We start from the raw sequence: 22,418 nt of genomic DNA, 5'->3' as shown, positions 1-22,418 counted from the left end.
CTTATGGTTATCAAAGGGGAAAGGGGGTGAGGAATAAATTAGGAGTTTAGGATTAGCAGATACAAACTACTACATATAAGACAGATGAACAACAAGGTCCTACTGTATAGCACAGGGAACTATATTCACAATCTTGTAATAACCTATAATGGAAAGGAATAACTGAATCACTTTGCTGTACACCTGAAAGTAACATGACATTGTAAATTAACTATAATTCAATTAAAAAAGAAGAGTAAGAGACACCAAGAAAAATAAAATAAAATAAAACAAAAAAATCACATATGCAAATAGAGAATTCTATAGCTTCAAACTCATTCTTCAAAAATTAAGAAGAAATTAAGGCATTCCCAGGTAAACATAAACCAAGAGAATTTGTCACTCGCAAACTAGCCAGTGCATTTAAGCAAGAAATGAAATAAAAGATGTCTAGATTGGAAACGAAGAAGTAAAAGTATCTCTATTTGCAGATGACATAATTGTGTATATAAGAAAATCTTGAGGAATCCACTATAAAATGATTATAAGTAATAAACACATTCAGCAAGTTTGCAGGATATAATATCTATGTAAAAAAATCACTTGTATTTCCACACAGTAGCAATGACCAATCTGAAAACAAAATTAAAATATAAATATTAGGAGAAACTTGTTAATTTCTGCAAAGAAAGATGTCCAAACTAGTCTTTTGGCATTTTGAATACGTTGTTCCATTGCCTTCTGGCCTCCATCATTCCTGTTGAAAAATCCATCGTTAATCTTACTGAAGATTCCTTGTAGGTAATCAGTCACTTCTCTTTTGCTACATTTAAGGTTTGCTTTGTCTTTAGACAGTTTGATTATGACATGTCTAGACTTGGATACCTTTGAGTTTGTCCTACGTGGAGTATAGTGAGATTATTATTATTATTTTTTGCGGTACACGGGCCTCTCACTGTTGTGGCCTCTCCCATTGCAGAGCACAGGCTCCAGATGCGCAGGCTCAGCGGCCATGGCTCACGGGCCCAGCCGCTCCGCGACATGTGGGATCTTCCCAGACCGGGGCATGAACCCGTGTCCCCTGCATCGGCAGGCGGACTCTCAACCACTGCGCCACCAGGGAAGCCCCTATACTGAGATTCTTCGAAATATATTATAGATTAATGTTTCCCATCAAATTTGGGAAGTTTAGAGCCATTATTTTTTTAAATATTTCTCCCCTCTCCATCTGGGACTCCCATTATGTATATGTTGATCTCTTAAGTTTCTATTTATTTTTCTTCATTCTTTTTAATTTCTTTTCCTCAGACTGGATAATCTCAATTGACCTACCATGCAGTTTACTGACTCTTTCTTGTATTAAGTCAAATATGCTGTTCTAGTGAATTAAAAAAAATTTTTTTTGGTTATCTTAATTTTCAACTCCAGAATTTCTACTGGTTCTTTTTTTTTTTGTGGTACGTGGGCCTCTCACTGCTGTGGCCTCTCCCATTGCGGAGCACAGGCTCCAGACACGCAAGCTCAACGGCCATGGCTCATGGGCCCAGCCACTCTGCAGCATGTGGGATCTTCCCGGACCGGGGCACGAACCCATGTCCCCTGCATCGGCAGGCGGACTCTCAACCACTGTGCCACCAGGGAAGCCCTACTGGTTCTTTTTTAAAAAATTATTTTTATTAATATTCTTTTTTATGTGAGATCTTATTCTCATACTTTCTTTAATTCTCTAAACATGCTTTACTTTTGTTCTCTGAACATATTTATAATAAATAAATTATTTAACTAGTTAGTGAGCTGTAGTCTGGGCTTCCTCCAGGACTGTTTCTATTAAACATTTTATTTCTTGTTTATGGGAAATACTTTCCTATTTCTTTGTGTGTCTCAAAACTTTTTTGTTGGAAAACTGGGCGTTTTAAGTAATATAATATGTCAGTTCTGAAAATCACATGCCTACCCTCCCCAGGGTTTGTTATTTGTTATTATTGTCGCTGCTGCTGGTTTGTTTGTTTAGTGAATGTTCTAGACTAATTCTGTAAAGTCTGTATTCTTTGTTGTATGCAGCCTCTGAAATCCCTGCTCAGTTGCTTGGTCATCAGCTAATGATTGGACAGAGATTTCCATAAACGCCTTGAACCAGTTTCCAAGCTTTTGATGAAGGACTCTGTGTATGTGTTGGGGCACCCCTTCAATGCTCTAGAAATTGATAACTCTGCCTTAGCCTTCATTTTATGCTTGTGCAGAGCCTCAAGGTCAGCCAGAAGTGAGATATAATGACCATCTCAGGTCTTCCCTGGGCATGCACATAGCCCTGCATGTGTATGTGTCCCTCTAGAGCCCCAGGAATATATCATAACTTTTCAAGCCCCCTCATAGACATATCATTCCACAGACGTTTATTGTAAGATTTTGTTCACCGTCTTGTTTGCCTCCTAGCATTGCAGGTTAGGGCAACTGTAATATTAGACACTTAGCACTGATTTTTTTTTGTTTTTCAATAAACACCATGCGGAGAGGCTCTTTGCACTGAGTAAACTCTGAGTCAGGTCAGACAATGACAAGTGCTCAGAGTGGGGCTTTTCCAGGTAGCTTCCAGACAGATCAGAGAAGTACATTTCTTTGGGCTTTTTGGGGAGCTCCAAACCCAATTGTTGCTAGTCTCCTGGTTGCTAGTTTGCACAGTCACACTTACTGTGGTTGCAAGGCTATTTATTGTCTTTCAAGGCTACAGTGGAGTTGGGAATGATTAGGTTAAAATATCATAAAGCTCTCTGTTTTTACTGATACTCAGCCGTTTTTCTTGACTAAGCACTCCTTGGACTGTTGTGAGCCTTTGGATAACTTCTAGGGATTTAAAAAATTTGATTTTTACTATATTTGCCACTGTTCCCATTGTTCTTGTGGAGAAGTAAATTTTAAAGGTCCTTATCCCACCATCTTTATTTTTAATTAGTATTTTCCCTTAAGACAGATGAGACTGGAAGCATATGAAATTTCCCAGTGCCCAATGGAGAGGGGGCAGATTGAGTTTGGATGAGGAGGCTGTACAGAAAGGAACTGGAGACAAATTTTGCGCATTTACATTTCTTTGTTTAGTTTTTTATTGTAGCAATGTAATACAGAAATAGCCATAGAGTATATATAGGTGGAACTTACATTTAAAAATCTTTATATAGCATTCTATGAAGCTTTGCCATTTGGTTTTCTGTTCCACTGAAGATGGGGGGAGAGTGAGCACATATTAGAGGATAGTATATTAAGACAACTGGTAGAAAGAGAGAATATTTAAGTTAAAAAAGTAGATATAACAATCATCAGGTGCCAGTGTAGCACACTACAGTACTCACTTTTCATAGGCTGTAGCTAAATCAAAATGAAAATGCTAATTTGTTCTCTGTATCCTTTGCTTTTCAAAACAGGAATGCCTAATATATTTTAGAAGGTTTTCTATCAAAAAACAATAAAATGTTTAATGTTTGATACTTAAAGTCATAGACTTCATTTACCTAGAGCATTTATGGCTAAGAAATTTATATTCAAATGACATTGCTAATGGGATAGTGCTATATAACTGGTGACAAATTCTGTTGAGCAGAAATATTCTATAATAATCCAGCTCCCATAGCCCAAGGCTCCAGACTGGCCATAGCACCAGGCTGGCTCCTGTGAACCAGCCTCCAAGCCAGCTCCTGTGAACTCAGGCTCCCAATCCACCCCTGCTCTTGACTGGACCCAGATGCCAGACCAACCCCAGTGATTCCCAGTGCCTGGTCAGCCCCTGTGGACACAGGATCCAAGTTCACCCATGCAGGCATGACATCACCAAAGGAAATTGATAAAGCTCCAATGACCGGCCCTAAAGAAATAGAGATCTATGTACTTTCTGACAAAGCATTCAGAATAACCTGCTTAAAGAAATGTGGTGAACTACAAGAAAACAAAGATAGACAACTAAATGAAATTAGGAAAACAATGCATGAACAAAATAGGAAGTTCAACAAAGAAATAGAAACCATTAAAAAAACAAACAAAATCCTAGGGTCAATGAGTACAATAACTGAATTGAAGGTTCATTAGAAAGCTTCCATAGCAGATTCAACCAAGCAGAAGCAAGAATTGATTAACTAGAAAAAAAGTCATTTGAAATCATCCAGTTAGAGGAGCAAAAAGAAAAAAGAATGAAAAAGAGTGAAGAAAACCTACATGAAGTATGGGATACCATTAAAAGAATCTACTCAATATTAACGTCCCAGAAAGAGAAGAGAGGGATAAAAAAAAGGTGCAGAAAGCTTATTTAAAGAAATAATGGCTAAGAATTCTCAAATCTGGGGAAAGATTTGGACATCCATGTTCCTGGAGCTAATAGGTCACCCCAAAATTTCAGACCAAAATGGTCTTATCTAAGACATATTAAAATAAAACTGTCTAAAATCAAAGACAAAGAGAAAAATTTAAAAGCATCAAGAAAAAAAGATCCTCACAATAAGGGAAACCCCATAAGGCTATCAGCAGATTTCTCAGCATAAAATTTGCAGCCCAGGAGAGAGTGGAATGATATATAAAAGTGCTGAAAGAAGAAGAGAAAATATCCTGCCAACCAAGAATACTTCACTGGCAAAGTTGTCTTTCAGAAATGAGGGAGAGATACTTTCCCAAACAAACAAAAGCTGATGGAATTAATCACCACTAGACCTGCCTTACAAGAAATGCTGAAAGGAGTTCTTCAAGCTGAAAAGAAAAGACACTAATTAGCAACATGAAAACATATGAAAAGATAAAACGTACTGGTAAAGGTAAGTATATAGTCAATTTCAGAACACTTTAATACTGTAATATGGTGATGTGTTAATTGTTTAACTCTAGTATAGAGTTTAAAATGCAAAAGTACTAAACATAACTATAGCTACAATATTTTGTTAATGAATACACAATATAAAAAGAGGTATTGTGATATCAAAAACAAAATATGGGGCAAGGAGTAAATGGGTAGAATTTTGGGTATGTGATCAAATGGATATGTGATCAAAGTTAAGTTGTTATCAACTTAAAATAAACTGTTACATCGTTAAGATATTTTATGTAAGCCTCATAGTAACCAAAAAGCAAAAACTTATAGGATATACACAAAAGATAGAAAGGAGGGAATCAGAGCATACCACATGGAAGACCATCAATTCACAAGGAAAGACAGGAAAAGAGGAAGAAAGGGACAAAGGAACTACAAAGCAGCCAGAAAGCAATGAAAAAGATGACATTATTAAATCCTTACCTATCAATAATTACTTTAAATGTTAATGGATTAAATTCTCCAGTCAAAAGGCACAGAGTAGTTGAATGGATTAAAAAACAAGACCCAACTATATACTGCTGATAAGAGACTCACTTCAGTTTTAAGGACACATGTAGACCTCAAGTGAAGAGATGGAAAAATATATTTCACACACATGGAAACCAGAAGAAAGCAAGAGTGTTCTTATATCAGACAAAGTAGACTTTAAACCAATAAATGTAACATGAAACAAAGTTAATTATAATGATAAAAGAGTCAATTCATCATGAAGATATAATAATTGTAAATATATATGCATCCAACATCAGAGCACCTAAGCAAATGCTAACAGATCTGAAGGTATAAGTAGGCAATACAATAATAGTAGTGGAATTCAATACCTCTCTCTCAACAATGGATAGATAATCCAGATGGAAGATCGATAAGAAAACATTGGATGTGAACTATACGTTAAACCAAATGGACTTACCAGACCTATACAGAGCATTCCTACCAACAGCAGCAGAATGCATTCTTCTCAAGCATACATGGAACATTCTCCATGTGTGATAGATCATATATTAGGTCACCAAAAAACCTTAGAATATCTAAGAACATTAATTATACCAAATATCTTTTCCAACCACAACAGTATGAAACTAGAAATCAATAACAGGAGGAAAACTGGAAAATTCCTAAATGTGTGGAAATTAAACAACACACTCCTGAATAAACAAAGGGTCAAAGATGAAATCAAAAGAGGAATCTAAAAATAGCTTGAAAGAAACACAAATGGAAACACAGCACACTAAAACTTAAGGGATGCAACAAAAACAGTTCTAAGAGGGAAGTTTATAATTATAAATGCTTACATTAAGAAAAAGAAAGATTACAAACAACCTAACTTTAAAACTCAAGGAACTAGAAGAACAAACTAAGCGCAAAGTTAGAAGATGGAAGGAAATAGAGATCAGAGCAGAAATGAGCAAAATAGAAACCAGAAAGACAATAGAAAAAAATCAATGAAATGAAAAGTTGTTTTTTTAAAAAAGATAAACAAAATTGACAAACCTTTAGCTAGCCTGAGTAAAAGGTAGAATTCTCAAACAAATAAAGTCAGAGATGAAAACAGAGACATAACAGCTGACATCACAGAAATACAAAGGATCATAAGAGACTACTGTGAACCTTAATATGCCAACAAGTTGAATAACCTAGAAAAACTTTTTTAGAAATATGCAGTGTAGCAAGATGGAATCATGAAGAAATAGAAACTTTGAACAGACCAATAACAGTAAAGAAATTGAATCAGTAATCAGAAACCTTTCAACAAAGAAAATCCTGGGACCAGATGGTTTCACTGGTGAATTCTACCAGATATTTAAAAATTATCAAACTCTTCTAAAAAAATTAGAGAGGAGGGAACATTCCCAAATTCATTTTACAAGGCCAGCATTACACTGATAACAGGCCAGACTAAGGACACCACAAAAGTATGGACTAATATCCCTGTTGAATATAGATGCAAAACTTCTCAACAGAATACTAGAAAACTGAATTCAACAGCATATTAAAAGGATCATACACGATGTTCAAATATGATTACCCCCGGAATGCAGGGATGATTCAACATATGCAAATCAATAAATGTGATACACCACAGTAATGGAATAGAAGATAAAAATCATTTGATCATCTCAATAGGTGCAGAAAAGCATTTGACAGAATTCAACATTCTTTCAAGATAAAAACTCTCAACTAAATTGAGTATAAAAAGAATGTACCTCAACATAATAAATGCCATATATAATAAAACCACAGCTAACATCATACTCAATGGTGAAAGCTTTAAAGCTTTCCCACTAAAATCAGGAATAAGACAAGAGTGCCCACTTTTACCACTTCCATTCAACATAATACTGGAAGTCCAAGCCAGAGCAATTAGGCAAGGAAAAGAAATAAAAGCCATCCATATTTGAGAGGAAGAAGTAAAATTGTCTCTGTTTGTAGATGATATGATCTTACTTATAGAAAATCCTAAAGAATCTATCAAAAAACTGTTGGAACTAATCAACAAATTCCCTAAAGTTGCAGGATACAAAATGAAAATACAGAGAGCAGTTGTGTTTCTATACACTAGCAACAAAATATCTGAAAAAGAAATAAAAAATACAATTTAATTTACAATAACATCGAAACTAATAAAATACTTAGAATTAATTTAACCAAGGAGGTGAAAGATCTGTACACTGGAAATTACAAGACATTGAAGAGGAAATTGAAGAAGACACAAATAAGTGGAAAGATATACCATGTTCTTGGATCAGAAGAATTAATATTGTTAAAATGAACATACTACCTAAAGCCATCTATAGATCCAATGCAATCCCTATTAAAATTTCAACAGCATTTTTCACAAAAATAGAAAAAAAAATCCTAAAATTTGTAAGGAACTACAGAAGAACTTGAGCAGCTGAAGCAATCCTGAGAAAGAAGAACAAAGCTGGAGGCATCATACTACCTGATTTCAAGAGAAGAAGAGGGAACCCTTATACACTGTCAGTGGAAATGTAAGTTGGTGCAGCCACCATGGAAAACAGTATAAAGTTTCCTTTAAAAATTAAAAACAGAACTACCATATGATTTGGCAGTCCCACTTCTGGGTATAACTTCAGTATCTGTGGGGGATTGATTCCAGGACCCCTTGCATGTTACCAAAATCCATGAATACTCAAGTCCCATATTTGGTTCTCTGTATCCTGTGGGTTTCAAATCTGTGGATTCAACTAACCCTGGATGGAAATTTCAATACATAGTTGGTTGAATTTGCAGGTGTGAAACCCTTGAATACAGAGGGCTAGTTGTATTTATTGAAAAAGAAAATCTGTGTCAAAGTGGATCCACACAGTTCTAACCCAAGTTGTTCAAAGGTCAACTATATATCCAAAGGAAATGCAATCACTATCTCAAAGAGATATCTGCACTTCCAAGGCAATTGCCAAGGCATGGAAAAACTTGTGTCTATCTATGGATGAATAGATAAAGATGTGGTATATTTTCACAATGGAATATTATTCAGCTTTAAAAAAGAAGGAAATCCTGCCTTTTGTGACAAGATAGATAGACCTTGAGAGCACTGTGCTAAGTGAAATAAGTCAGAGAAAGACAAGTACTATATGTTCTCACTTATATATGGAATCTATAAAAACAACCTCATAGAAATAGAGAGTACATGGGACTTCCCTGGTGGTGCAGTGGTTAAGAATCCACCTGCCAATGCAGGGGACGCGGGTTCAATCCTTGGTCTGGGAAGACCCCACATGCTGCAGAGCAACTAAGCCCATGTGCCACAACTACTGAAGCCCACGCACCGCAACTACTGAACCCACGCGCTGCAACTACTGAAACCCGCGTGCTCTAGGGCCCATGTGCCGCAACTACTGAGCCCGCATCCTGCAACTACTGAAGCCTGTGCATCTAGAGCCCATGCTCTGCAACAAGAGAAGCCACTGCAATGAGAAGCCTGTGCACTGCAACAAAGAGTAGCCCCCGCTTGACACAACTAGAGAAAGCCTGCTCGCAGCAACGAAGACCTAATGCAGCCAAAAATAAATGGAAAATAAATAAATAAAATTTTAAAAAGAGAAAAAAAATAGAGAGTAGAATGGTGGTTACCTGGGACTATGGGGTAGAGGAAATGGGGAGATGTTGGCCAAAGGGTATAAACTTCCAGTTATAAGATGGGTAAGTTCTGGGCATCTAATATACAGCACAGTGACTATAGGTAACGGTACTGTATTAAGTATTTACAAGTTGTTAATAGAGTAAATCTTAAATGTTATCACCACAAAGTATACTTTTTTCCACAAGTATTTGAGGTGATGGATATGTTGATGGATGTGTTAACTAAACTTACTGTGGTAATCATTTCACAATATATACATGTGTCAAACCATCACATTGCACACCTTAATCTTATATATGTTATATGTCAATTATATCTCTGTAAAGCTGGGAAAAAAGAGACATTAGATTAAAAAGTAAGGAGATTTTTATAGAGTTTGTAATAATATTTCAATTGGTTCATTAATTGTGACAAATGTACAATACTAATGTAAGATATTAACAATAGAGGAAACTAGCTGTGGGATATATGTGAACTCCCTGTACTATCTTTGCAACTTTTTTGTAAATATAAAAGGGTAGACTACATTTGACCCTTGAACAATGCAGGGGATGGGGCACCAACCCTCCCCGCAGTTGAAAATCCAAGTGTAGCTTTACAGCCATCCCCCTGTACCCATGGTTTTGCATCTGGGGATTCAACCAACTGAGGATCGTGTAGTACTGTAGTATGTATTTGGTGAAGAAAATCTGCTTATGAGTGGACCCACACAGTTCAAACCCCTGTTGTTCAAGGGTCAATTGTATTCTAAAATAATAATTTGAAATAAAGAAAATATTTAAGATGACTGGATCCCATTTGAGTTATAGGTCCTCTCTCAGAAAAAAGGATTGATGTGCTGAGACTCCTAGATAAAAAATAATTTCTAGCTAGATAGTCACATACATAAATATTTCTATAGATATTTCTATAAATGTCTTTTCAGTAGTGTTGAATCAAGTTGCTCTTAGAATACTAGCCATTTAATACAAATGCAATTAGCCATTTTGATAATAAAACTTTGCTATTTCTTTATGTAGTGTACTGGCAGGTTACAATGGTACCATCTTTGCATATGGACAAACAGGCAGCGGTAAGACATTCACCATCACAGGTGGGGCAGAGCGCTACAGTGACAGAGGCATTATCCCAAGGACACTGTCATACATTTTTGAGCAATTACAAAAGGTATGAAGCTTTAAGTTCATTTTATATTTGATATATTCAGCAGAAATTTACTGTGGGCAGAAAATTTATCATGACATTTTGTTATATTATACCTAAATGAGGAAATATTGTGTAGTGACTCTGGCGTTTACATTTAAGGAAAGTTTGGGATTTTGCTGAAGAGGTGAAAATCCAGAAGGTGCTTCTCATTAAAGGGGATGCTACTTCAGCAAAGGCTCAAAGGGAGTTTGTTCTGATACACCCATGGAGGTTAAAACACATTTTACCAACTTTTATATTTGTCATTAAATTGAAGAGTATCCTTTTGCCAAAATGGACCTTTGTTTTAGCTTCTAAAGCACTGAATAGGATAATGTGGTTGTACTTTTTCACACTTCTAATGGAAGCCCAGAGGAATTTACCACAGTAAAAATCCTATTGCAATTAATATTATTATAAAGGGGAGTTTCCTATCTATATTATATGCATCATTTATTGTGTGGTTCCAAATGCCTGTTGCTTTATCAAGATTTAATAAAACTAACAATGTAGGTACCTCTATCCCCATTTTATAGTTGGGAAGACTGAGTCTTGGGATATATTTATTTTCCTCTGCATCCTCATAAGTAGCTGATCTGGAGCTTCCATCCCAGATCTGTGTGATGCCAAACTCTGTGCTTTTTAACCACTACATACCCTGCCTCTGGGTATCAGACTGGCTTTATTTTAATGGTTGTATTTAAACAAACTCTATGTAATGTGTCACTTAACTTCTCCGGGTTTCAGTTCTGCCCTCTGTGAAAGTAGGGACTAAATTGTACTAGAGGATCTCCAGCGTCCCTACTAGTTCCAACAATTCTTTGGTTGTAGCAATTCTGTATAACAAATGTCCTAACTAGGTCAGTGTAACAGTCTTTCTAAGATATCTCAGCTGTATGCTGCTTGCATTCTGAGTTGCAAAGATGAGAAGTTGCTGAGATCTGCATAATTCTAATTTCCACCCATAAAGTAGCAATTACCCATTAGTTCAGCTCATCACTCACTAGCGCAAACATGCCAGCTCTGCATGCCAGAAAATTTGGAAAAGCAAGGATAGCGTATAGTGTATACGTTGGATCCAAATCCTTTCTTTTCATTTACTCATTTATTTCTGACATTAGCTCTTCTGTTTTGTTCCCAGATTTCGCCAACTGAGAATATAATTTCTAATAGTTTTTGTTGCTGTGGCCTAATGTGGGAGCGTGCTGTCTTGGGAAAATCATTGAAGTTGGTGCAGGCCAACCTGGTTCTAAGTGCACTACTTACAGGATGTGGCCTTGGGCAGTTCCTTAATGCCTCAGTCTTGTGGAGTAGCTGTGAGAGTTGAATATAATGTATTTAAAGATATTGTCCAGTTCCTGGCACATAGGAGATGCTCAAAAAATGATAGTTATTACTATTGCCATTAATGTCCATATATATATGCGTGTGGCCAAATGATTGCTGAACAATTTCAAAGAACCCTTTGAAACTCAGAACAAATGAAGCTAATTCCCCTGATTAAGTTAAACAGAATAAACAAATTCTTTCCTAATAGAAAATCTATTTGTCTCTTTTTAAATTTTGTCTATGGTTACCAAAACACAGTTTTAAAAGTCTAAATATCTCCCAAGTACCTACCATCTGTTGGGTTCATAATTTTATATCTGTTTGTCATTGATATTACTCTAAACCCCATTTCATTCCGAATGATTCTAAATAACTTCTTGGTTTGGAGAGAGCCCATCAGATCAGCTTATAGCCAGGATAACTCCTTGTAGACGAACAGATTAACTCAATGGGGTACAACACATTAGTTATAACCCGACTGAGCTATGGTGAAACAAGTCAGAGGCAACTTTGAAGTTCTTCATAAAGTTTGTCCTCATTGTTTAGCTGAAAAATGCTGACAGGTACTCAGATGCTCCCAGTTGATTACTTTAGAGGACACATGGTGCTCTCCAGAATCCTTAAAGGAAACATTTGACTTATGCAATGTATTTATTTCAAGATAAACTAAGAACTAGTGCATACTGGGTCCTAAAATGCCTGTGAGTGTGATAGGAGCACATTTGCAAAGATTTTAAAAGAAGAAAATTGATTCCATTTATTTTAGAAATCACTGCTCATTATTTTTGAGTATTGTAAGGTTCATACTTGTTTGGGGGCAAGAGAAAAGGCTGTCTGCAGCAAACATGTGTGTTACATTACAGCCTGGCAGTTCTGAAGAGTAAAAAAGGAGTAATGAGGAAAGGTAGCTGCCACATAGCTCAGTGAATTTTAAGTGTGTATTCCAATAAAAGCCCAGAAAATGCAGAAGCCAGAGGAGCCAAAGGCATTATCCCTATCATCTCTGGGCAATGGACTTGCCATTTTCCTGACTTTTTATTATTTCTCCTAGTTTCTGAAAGAAGAGAGTTTCTCCACTGCTGATGAACGTAGGAGTTGGCTGCTCTTTTTGCCTTTCTTTTCCTTTCCTTTTGAATTCACATACTGAATTCTCTATTTGGAGGCTTTCAGAAATAATAATAATAAAAATAATAACAGCAATAATAATAACATCAGCAACAGCAATGATTTATTGGTGCCTATTAGCAGGCCACACATTTTTGGTAGGATTTAAAATACAGAACCTTATTCCTCTGTCACAACAGTTCTGCCATATTCTAAAGGTTGTTATCCCCAAGTTCGTGATTAAACAACTGAGGTTAAGGGTGCAGGATCACTCAGTTATAAAGGCAGATCCAGTGTTCTAACCCAGTTTTGTCTGGTGCTAAGAGGAACTCATAAATGTATGCTAAAATCTCAAACCATAATCTATGGGATATTTCACATATGTTCAGATAAGTTTTAGAAATACGTTGTTTTAAACAGGATCTCGGGATGGTGCTGGGTGATTCCCCATGGGCTTTAACTTGCTCTGAGAATCTTTCAGAGATGGACAGTATGCATGCTGATCATGGAACACTTTTTTCCACAAGTATTTTAAGTAATATTTTAGGAAACACTGGATTAGACTAAAGGCCACTCAGAGTCTGTCTAGTATTTGTAGTCTCTGATTCCTGCACTAATTCAAGCTATAATCCCCAAAATTATGCTGATATGATGCCATTACTAAATGAGGTTACTTTAGTAATGATAGACAGTTGATAGCTCTATCAATATAATTGATAGACCGTTTGTCAGCATAAGCAGCCAGAGTCTCCCACATCAACAGGCTTTCTGGCATTTGCTTGGGAAAAACTTGATTAGTAAAGATTCAGTCCATGCTGTCACCTTCACAGAACACCAAACATGGAATTTCAGCTGTAGCTTGAGTGTTTTACTACAGTCATGTGCTGGCTGAGAGCTGCCTTAGTTTTTCTTGTATTATTTCATTTTTATGAAATGGTAGTATCTTTATTTGGATAGTTTGAGACATTTTAGGACCAGAGAATCATATTCGTTTTAATCTGAAGAATGCCGAGGGAGTCATTATCCAATTTCTTCACCTTAATGAGTGTGGAAACAGAGGCCTGACTTGGTAGGGGCTCAGAGCTAGTATGACTAGCATTCCAGCTTTGGATTTGCAGGCCACTGTTCTCTCCCCCATCTCTGTGACTTGGTCTTCTCCTTCTTTGAATAACACCTGTCAGATGTATTGTCCTGGATATAGATGAGAATCCTTTCTGTGAATATCCACTCTGACAATCTGCCGACCTTCTTGCCAGAAGACACAAATATATTCTCCTCTTATAAGTAGCAATACTCTAATATTCAGAGAAATGGAAGCATTTGTGTTTTGGGGGAAACAAGAAGTGCTATTATTGATATTTGGTATTGAAAAAGTGAGCTTGGAATTTTCTCGAGACCTGAACAAATTCCCTGTTTTATTCCATCTTAGAGGGAGTGGGTCCTTTTTGTCTGTTGGCAGAACTGAGAGTAGGACCAGTCACCTTGACTTTTATCCTAATTACATTGATGCCTATATTATTGCATTTCAGCAATGACCCACAGAAAATACCTCTCCCTAACCAACAGTTGAATATCCCTAATTTGCCACTTGGGCAAGGAAAATTAACCCAACAGGTAAGGTACAGGTAGTGAAATGTTAGTGTCCACTCTTACTGTTACCTGATTGATCTAAACTATTTATGTTCCCTGGAATTCACTTTCCATATCTATTTATTGTCTGTTATCTGTCACTGGAAATTTGAATATTAGAAAAGTTAAAAAGGAATTAGGATTGAAGATGGTAACTCTCTGGCTACTGAAATTTTTAAACTGAAGTAAGAATTCTGTGTTCTGTTCTTTTTTCTGTCTGGAAAGTAAAAAATGGTGTGTTATACAGTTCTGCAACCAAGTTGGCTCATTTTAAGTGTATATTGACTTTTTATGAATAATGTGGAACTAATAAAAAATAACAGACTGAAGTTGCTTGTAATCATGGGTGTTGGCCATTGGGGGAAAAAAAAGCCTCATACATATGGTAACTGGCAACTTGAAAGTGTCACGAACTGAAAATGTAAACCATACAAAGTGAGAGAGTGAAGGAGGGAAACTGTGAGGAAACTAGTGATAAATGTGTTCATCTTTCTCTAAGCCGAATCGTGATTTATAGCCATTTAATAATGTCCTTCTCTTTCCCAATCAGGACAGCAGCAAAATATATACAACGCACATTTCCTATTTGGAAATCTACAATGAATGTGGTTATGATCTATTGGATCCAAGACATGAAGCCTCCAGTTTGGAAGATTTGCCGTGAGTAGCAAAACAACAAAGAATGGGGGAAAATTACTTTCAGATGTTCCCTTCATTTGTTTTCTTTGAAACTTTGTATGTTTCTGGTCTCAATCATAATTAGCAAATACTGGATAACAGAATCTTTTTGCAATATAGTGGATATTTTTTTCAGTTACAACAAATAGACAGTAGTGATGGGACCCAAAACTGCTTGAAATTCATTTCTTGAGACAATCTTTTTTGGAGTCGGCACGAACCAATGCAGTGAATATTCTCGGAGAGTGGGCGCTGAGAGGATTGATGGGATGTGACAGTACTACTTTGCTCTTGCCACATGAAACCCTTTTACTCCTCTAGTTGCGGCCTTTCTCTGAAGAAGGTATTCAAATTAGCAATAAAAGAATCTGAAAGAGAGAAAATAAAACTTTAAGTTTTCCCCAAACGCTTCTCTGCTGTTACTGACTAACATTGACACGCATTTGGTCAGACTGGCACTGATTGTTTCATAACTGAAATGTAAATAGAGTCTTCAGAGCTTATCTCTTAATGGAATAAGTTACTCTGCAAGCATTTATATAACATTACTCGCTGCTTGTTTGAATATTTGCCTAAAGTATACATATATTAATTAGTAACAATTCATATACTTTTGTCCAGACATCTTCAGAATGTTGGTAGAGCCAAGAAAATGCATTGTAATATTTTTCTTATTAAATATTCTAAAGCAGTTTAAAGTATATATTAATCCTCTACCAAAAAACTCAACAACCATTTGCTTATTTTAATTTGCAAAGGAAACAAGAAGAGATAATAAAGAAAATAGGTTATATAACCTTTATATACATTCTTCTGTTAATGTTAAGAGTTTTTACATCTCATCTTTTTTTATGCTAACAATATTTACTAGAGGGAGTTAGAAAAGGGGATTATTGTTGGCACTGTTAATATGTGTATAAAAGTTAAGAGAAAGGAAAGATTACTGACTCCATGGAAGAAATTGATTTTAAAGAAGCTATTGGAAATAACTTCAGGAAAAGGAAGCACTTTCCTCATAGGAAGGATAGAAACAGCGGCATTAAATACATAAAGGCCATGTGTCGAGGAGTCATGTGAAGTAAAAGCAGGAAGGCCAGCTGAAGCCAGCTTTTGAGGGATTTGAATGACAGGCTTTTGGTGTGAGATTGGTCTCTATTCTAACAGGCTTCTTAATTAGTTTTCTAGCCTCCAGTCTAACCTGTATACCTCTAGGCTAACTCTTGTTTAAAATCGTTTTTAACAAGTCATATCTACACAGAAGAGCTTGATAGCTTGTTTAGTAATAATCCAGAAATGAAGGGCTTGGCCATGATGAACATGAAGGAGAGAGAAATCTGAGAGATATGCAATAAATAAATAGAAAGAAAGAAGGGAAGGAAGGAAGGAAGAGAGAGAGGGAGAAAGAGAGAAAAGGAAAAAAAGAAAGACTGAAAGGAAGATTATGCCTAGCACCTTGGACTTGATTGGTTTTGCAAAGAAGGTGAATCACAGCAAGTTGGTGCTCTAGTCATTTTACTGACAGGAGATGAAGCTCAGAGAGGTAGGACTTGCCCAGGGTTTCAAAACTAATTGGTTAATGGTAGAACAAGGATTAAAAACAAGATACTCTCACCCTCATGCCAGAATAGCAAAAATAGCTTCAAGATTTTACCATGGGACCTAGAGAATTAAGGAGTCATTGACATAAAAGGGAGATTTCCATTAGAAAACTTGAGTGGGTGGTGGTGATGCATTTCACATATATAACTTGGGTGTCTGAGAATACTGTACCAGATGTTTACATTTACATACATTGCTCAGAGGCAAGAAGTATGCCTTAATTGCATTGGTAGTCTCTCTTCCACCTATGCCAAAGTAAGTCCTTAAAATTTTTAGAAATTATCTGTTAAATTGAAACATGAAGGAGACATTTTGAAGATGAGAGTGGGGAGAGCAACATGAGCCCTGTGAGTCTGAGTCTAATTGATATAATTAGGTGCAGCCTAACTATGGGAAGAGAAAAGTCCTTTGACCTCTAAGAGAGGTAGTGGGATATAGAGAAAAGAACACTTGATTAACAGTCAGGATATTTGGGTTCTAGCCCCAGACCTGCAATCTTAGATAATTTTTTTCACTTTTCTGGGTTTCTTTTTGTGTGTAAAATGTGGACATTGAATTATATAATATTTAACAACCATCTAACCTCCAATGTCTAGAGTTCAAAGATTAGTGACCTCATAAGATAGGATTTATTTGGTGGCTCTTCTCCCCTTCACAAAAGAATAAGAAGTGATCTAGATATTTTCTATTGTCCTGCTAGAGATAGCCTTAAGCCACTTTTTTTTTAAACATCTTTATTGGAGTATAATTGCTTTACAATAGTGTGTTAGTTTCTGCTGTATAACAAAGTGAATCAGTTATATGTATACATAGATCCCCATATCTCCTCCCTCTTGCATCTCCCTCCCTCCCACCCTCCCTATCCCACCCCTCGAGGTGGTCACAAAGCACCAAGTTGATCTCCCTGTGCTATTCAGCTGCTTCCCAGTAGCTATTTTACATTTGGCAGTGTATATATGTCCATGCTACTCTCTCACTTCGTCCCAGCTTACCCTTCCCCCTCCCCGTATCCTCAAGTCCATTCTCTACATCTGCATCTTTATTCCTATCCTGCCTCTAGGTTCATCATAACCTTTTTTCTTTTTTTAATTCCATATATATGTGTTAGCATACGGTATTTGTTCTTCTCTTTCTGACTTACTTCACTCTGTATGACAGAGTCTAGGGCCATTCTCCTCACTACAAATAACTCAATTTCGTTTCTTTTTATGGCTGAGTAATATTCCATTGTATATATGTGCCACATCTTCTTTATCCATTCATCTGTCAGTGGACACTTAGGTTGCTTCCATGTCCTGGCTATTGTAAATAGAGCTGCAATGAACATTGTGGTACATGACTCTTTTTGAATTATGGTTTTCTCAGGGTATATGCCCAGTAATGGGATTGCTGGCTCATATGGTAGTTCTATTTTTAGTTTTTTAAGGAACTTCCATACTGTTCTCCATAGTGGCTGTATCAATTTACATTCTCACCAACAGTGCAAGAGGGTTCCCTTTTCTCCACACCCTCTCCAGCATTTATTGTTTGTAGATTTTTGGATGATGGCCATTCTGACTGGTGTGAGGTGATACCTCATTGTAGTTTTGATTTGCATTATGCTAATGATTAGTGATGTTGAGCATCCTTTCATTGGTTTGTTGGCAGTCTCTCTATATCTTCTTTGGAGAAATGTCTATTTAGGTCTTCTGCCCATTTGGGGGTTGGGTTGTTTTTCTGATATTGAACTGCATGAGCTGCTTGTAAATTTTGGAAATTAATCCTTTGTCAGTGGCTTCATTTGCAAATACTTTCTCCCATTCTGAGAGCTGTCTTTTCATCTTATTTATGGTCCCATTTGTTTATTTTTGTTTTTATTTCCATTTCTCTAGGAGGTGGGTCAGAAAGGATCTTCTTGTGATTTATGTCATAGAGTGTTCTGCCTATGTTTTCCTGTAAGGGTTTTATAGTGTCTGCCATTACATTTAGGTCTTTAATTCATTTTGAGTGTTCTTAGAGTGTTCTTCCTATGTTTTCCTCTAAGAGTTTTACAGTGTCCAGTCTTACATTTAGGTCTCTAATCCATTTTGAGTTTATTTTTGTGTATGGTGTTAGGAGGTGTTCTAATTTCATTCTTTTACATGTAGCTGTCCAGTTTTCCCTACGCTACTTATTGAAGAGGGTGTCTTTTCTCCATTGTATATTCTTGCCTCCTTTATCAAAAATAAGGTGATCATATGTGTGTGAGTTTATCCTGTTCCATTGATCTATATTTCTGTTTTTGTGCCAGTACCCTACTGTCTTGATTACTGTAGCTTTGTAGTATTGTCTGAGGTCTGGGAGCCAGATTCCTCCAGCTCTGTTTTTCTTTCTCAAGATTGCTTTGGCTATTGGGTGTTTTTTGTGTTTCCATACAAATTGTGAAATTTTTTGTTCTAGTTCTGTGAAAAATGCCATTGGTAGTTTGATAGGGACTGCATTGAATCTGTAGATTACTTTGGGTAGTATAGTCATTTTCACAATGTTGATTCTTCCAATCCAAGAACATGGTATATCTCTCCATCTGTTTGGATCATCTTTAATTTCTTTCATCAGTGTCTTATAGTTTTCTGCATACAGGTCTTTTGTCTCCTTAGGTAGGTTTATTCCTAGGTATTTTATTCTTTTTGTTGCAGTGGTAAATGGGAGTGTTTCCTTAATTTCTCTTTCAGATTTTTCATCATTAGTATATAGGAATGCATTAATTTTGTATCCTGTTACTTTACAAGATTCATTGATTAGCTCTAGTAGTTTTCTGGTAGCATCTTTAGGATTCTCTATGTATAGTATCATGTCATCTGCAAACAGTGACAGCTTTACTTCTTCTTTTCTGATTTGGACTGCTTTTATTTCTTTTTCTTCTCTCATTGCTATGGCTAAAACTTCCAAAACTATGTTGAATAAGAGTCGTGAGACAAGGGCACCCTTGTCTTGTTCCTGATCTCAGCGGAAATGGTTTCCCTTTTCACCATTGAGAACAATGTTGACTGGGTTTGTCATATATGGTGTTTATTATGTTGAGGTAAGTTCCCTCTATGCCTACTTTCTGAAGGGTTTTTATCATAAATGGGTGTTGAATTTTGTCAAAAGGTTTTTCTTCATCTATTGAGATGATCATGTGGTTTTTCTCCTTCAATTTGTTAATATGGTGTATCACATTGATTTGCGTATATTGGAGAATGCTTACATTCCTTGGATAAACCCCAGTTGATCATGGTGTGTGATCCTTTTAATGTACTGTTGGATTCTCTTTGCTAGTATTTTGCTGAGGGTTTTTCCATCTATGTCCATCAGTGACATTGGCCTGTAGTCTTTGTGACATCTTTGTCTGGTTTTGGTATCAGGGTGATGGTGGCCTCGTAGAATGAGTTTGGGAATGTTCCTCCCTCTGCTATATTTTGGAAGAGTTTGAGAAGGATAGGTGTTAGCTCTTCTTTAAATGTTTGATAGAATTCGCCTGTGAAGCCATCTGGTCCTGGGCTTTTGTTTGTTGGAAAATTTTTAATCACACTTTCAATTTCAGTGCTTGTGATTGGTCTGTTTATATTTTCTATTTCTTTCTGATTTAGTCTTGGAAGGTTGTATTTTTCTAAGAATGTGCCTGTTTCTTACAAGTTGTCCATTTTATTGTCATATAGTTGCTTGTAGTAATCTCTCACGATCCTTTGTATGCAGTGTCAGTTGTTACTTCTCCTTTTTCATTTTTAATTCTATTGATTTGAGTCTTCTCCCTTTTTTACTTGATGAGTCTGGCGAATAGTTTATCAATTTTGTTTATCTTCTCAAAGAACCATCTTTTAGTTTTATTGATCTTTGCTGCTGTTCCCTTCATTTCTTTTTCATTTATTTCTCATCTGATCTTTATGATTTCTTTCCTTCTGCTAACTTTGGGGTTTTTTTGTTCTTCTTTCTCTAATTGCTTTAGGTGTAAGGTTAGGTTGTTTATTTGAGATGTTTCTTGTTTCTTGAGGAAGGATTGTATTGCTATAAACTTCCCCCTTAGAACTGCTTTTGCTGCATCCCATAGGTTTTGGGTCATCGTGCTTTCATTGTCATTTGTTTCTAGGTATTTTTTTTATTTCCTCTTTGATCTCTTCAGGGATCTCTTGGTTATTAAGTAGTGTATCGTTTAGCCTCCATGTGTTTGTATTTTTTACAGATTTTTTCCTGTAACTGATATCTAGTCTCATAGCATTGTGGTTAGAAAAGAATCTTGATACGATTTCAATTTTCTTAAATTTACCAAGGCTTGATTTGTGACCCAAGATATGATCTATCCTGGAGAATGTTCCATGAGCAGTTGAGAAGCAAGTGTATTCTGTTGTTTTTGGATGTAATGTCCTATAAATATCAATTAAGTCCATCTTGCTTAATGTATCATTTAAAGCTTGTGTTTATTTATTTACTTTCTGTTTGGATGATCTGTCCATTGGTGAAATTAGGGTATTAAAGTCCCCTACTATGATTGTGTTACTGTAGATTTCTCCTTTTATGACTGTTAGCATATGTATTGAGGTGCTGTTTGCCTTATGTGTGGAGGTGCTCCTATGTTGGGTGCATAAATATTTACAATTGTTATATCTTCTTCTTGGATTGATCCTTTTGATTAACTATTTCCTTTCCTATATTAGGGAAGTTGTCAACTATAATCTCTTGAAATATTTTCTCAGTCCCTTTCTATTTCTCTTCTTCTGGGACCCCTATAATTCAAATGTTGGTGCATTTAGTGTTTGTCCCAGAGGTCTCTGAGACTGTCCTCAATTCTTTTCATCTTTTTTCTTTATTCTGCTCTGCAGTAGTTATTTCCACTATTTTATCTTCCAGGTCACTCATCCGTTCTTAGCCTCAGTTACTCTGCTATTGATTCCTTCTAGAGAATTTTAAATTTCATTTATTGTGTTGTTCATCATTGTTTGTTTGCTCTTTAGTTCTTCTAGGTCCTTGTTAAACATTTCTTGTATTTTCTCCATTCTATTTCCCAGATTTTGGATCAACTTTACTATCATTACTCTGAATTCTTTTTCAGGTGGACTGCCTATTTCCTCTTCATTTGTTTGGTCTGGTGAGTTTTTACCTTGCTCCTTCATCTGCTGTGTGTTTCTCTGTCTTCTCATTTGTCTTAGCTTATTGTGTTTCGGGTCTCCTTTTCACAGACTGCAGGTCCGTAATTCCCATTGTTTTTGGTGTCTGCCCCCAGTGGGTAAGGTTGGTTCAGTGGGTTGTGTAGGCTTCCTGGTGGAGGGGACTAGTGCCTGTGTTCTGGAGGATGAGGCTGGGTCTCGTCTTTCTGGTGGGCAGGACCATGTCTGGTGGTGTGTTTCGGGGTGTCTATGACCTTATTATGATTTTAGGCAGCCTCTCTGCTAATGGGTGGGGTTGTGTTCCTGTTTTGCTAGTTGTTTGGCATGGGGTGTCCAGCACTGTAGCTTGCTGGTCATTGAGTGGAGCTGCGTCTTAACGTTGAGATGGAGCTCTCTAGGAGAGCTTTCGCTGTTTGATATTACATGGCGCCAGGAGGTCTGTGGTGGACCAATGTCCTGAACTTGGCTCTCCCACCTCAGAGGCACAAGCCTGACGTCCGGCCGGGGCACCAAGACCCTGTCAGCCACACGGCTCAAAAGGAAAGGGAGAAAAAAAGAAAGAAAGAAAGTAAAATAACATAAAGTTATTAAAATAAACAGTAATTATTAAAAATAAAAAACTTTAAAAGTAATAAAAAAAGAAAGAAGAGAGTAGCCAAACCAAAAAACAAATCCACCAATGATAACAAATGCTAAAAACTATACTAAAAAAAATAAATAAATAAAACGGACAGACAGAACCCTAGGACAAATGGTAAAAGCAAAGATATACAGACATAATCACCAAAGAAGCATACACATACACACTCACAAAAAGAGAAAAGGGAAAAAAAAAAAAATATATATATATATATATCGTTGTTCC

General features: G+C 36.5%; 1 protein-coding gene across 1 annotated transcript in view; it reads left to right on the top strand.

Moving 5' to 3' along the window:
• The window catches only part of KIF6 (kinesin family member 6), a 374,962-nt gene that overhangs the window by 69,078 nt on the left and 283,466 nt on the right, over positions 1-22,418 (top strand). The window contains exons 4-5 of the mRNA XM_024766060.1: positions 9,950-10,097; positions 14,728-14,837. Coding sequence (XP_024621828.1) covers positions 9,950-10,097; positions 14,728-14,837 — 258 coding nt within the window. The remainder of the gene's footprint in view (positions 1-9,949; positions 10,098-14,727; positions 14,838-22,418) is intronic.

The sequence above is a fragment of the Neophocaena asiaeorientalis genome, unplaced genomic scaffold (assembly GCF_003031525.2).
Source record: "Neophocaena asiaeorientalis asiaeorientalis breed wild unplaced genomic scaffold, Neophocaena_asiaeorientalis_V1.1 scaffold46, whole genome shotgun sequence".
NCBI lineage: Eukaryota > Metazoa > Chordata > Mammalia > Artiodactyla > Phocoenidae > Neophocaena > Neophocaena asiaeorientalis.
This window is presented reverse-complemented; position numbering and strand designations above follow the sequence as displayed.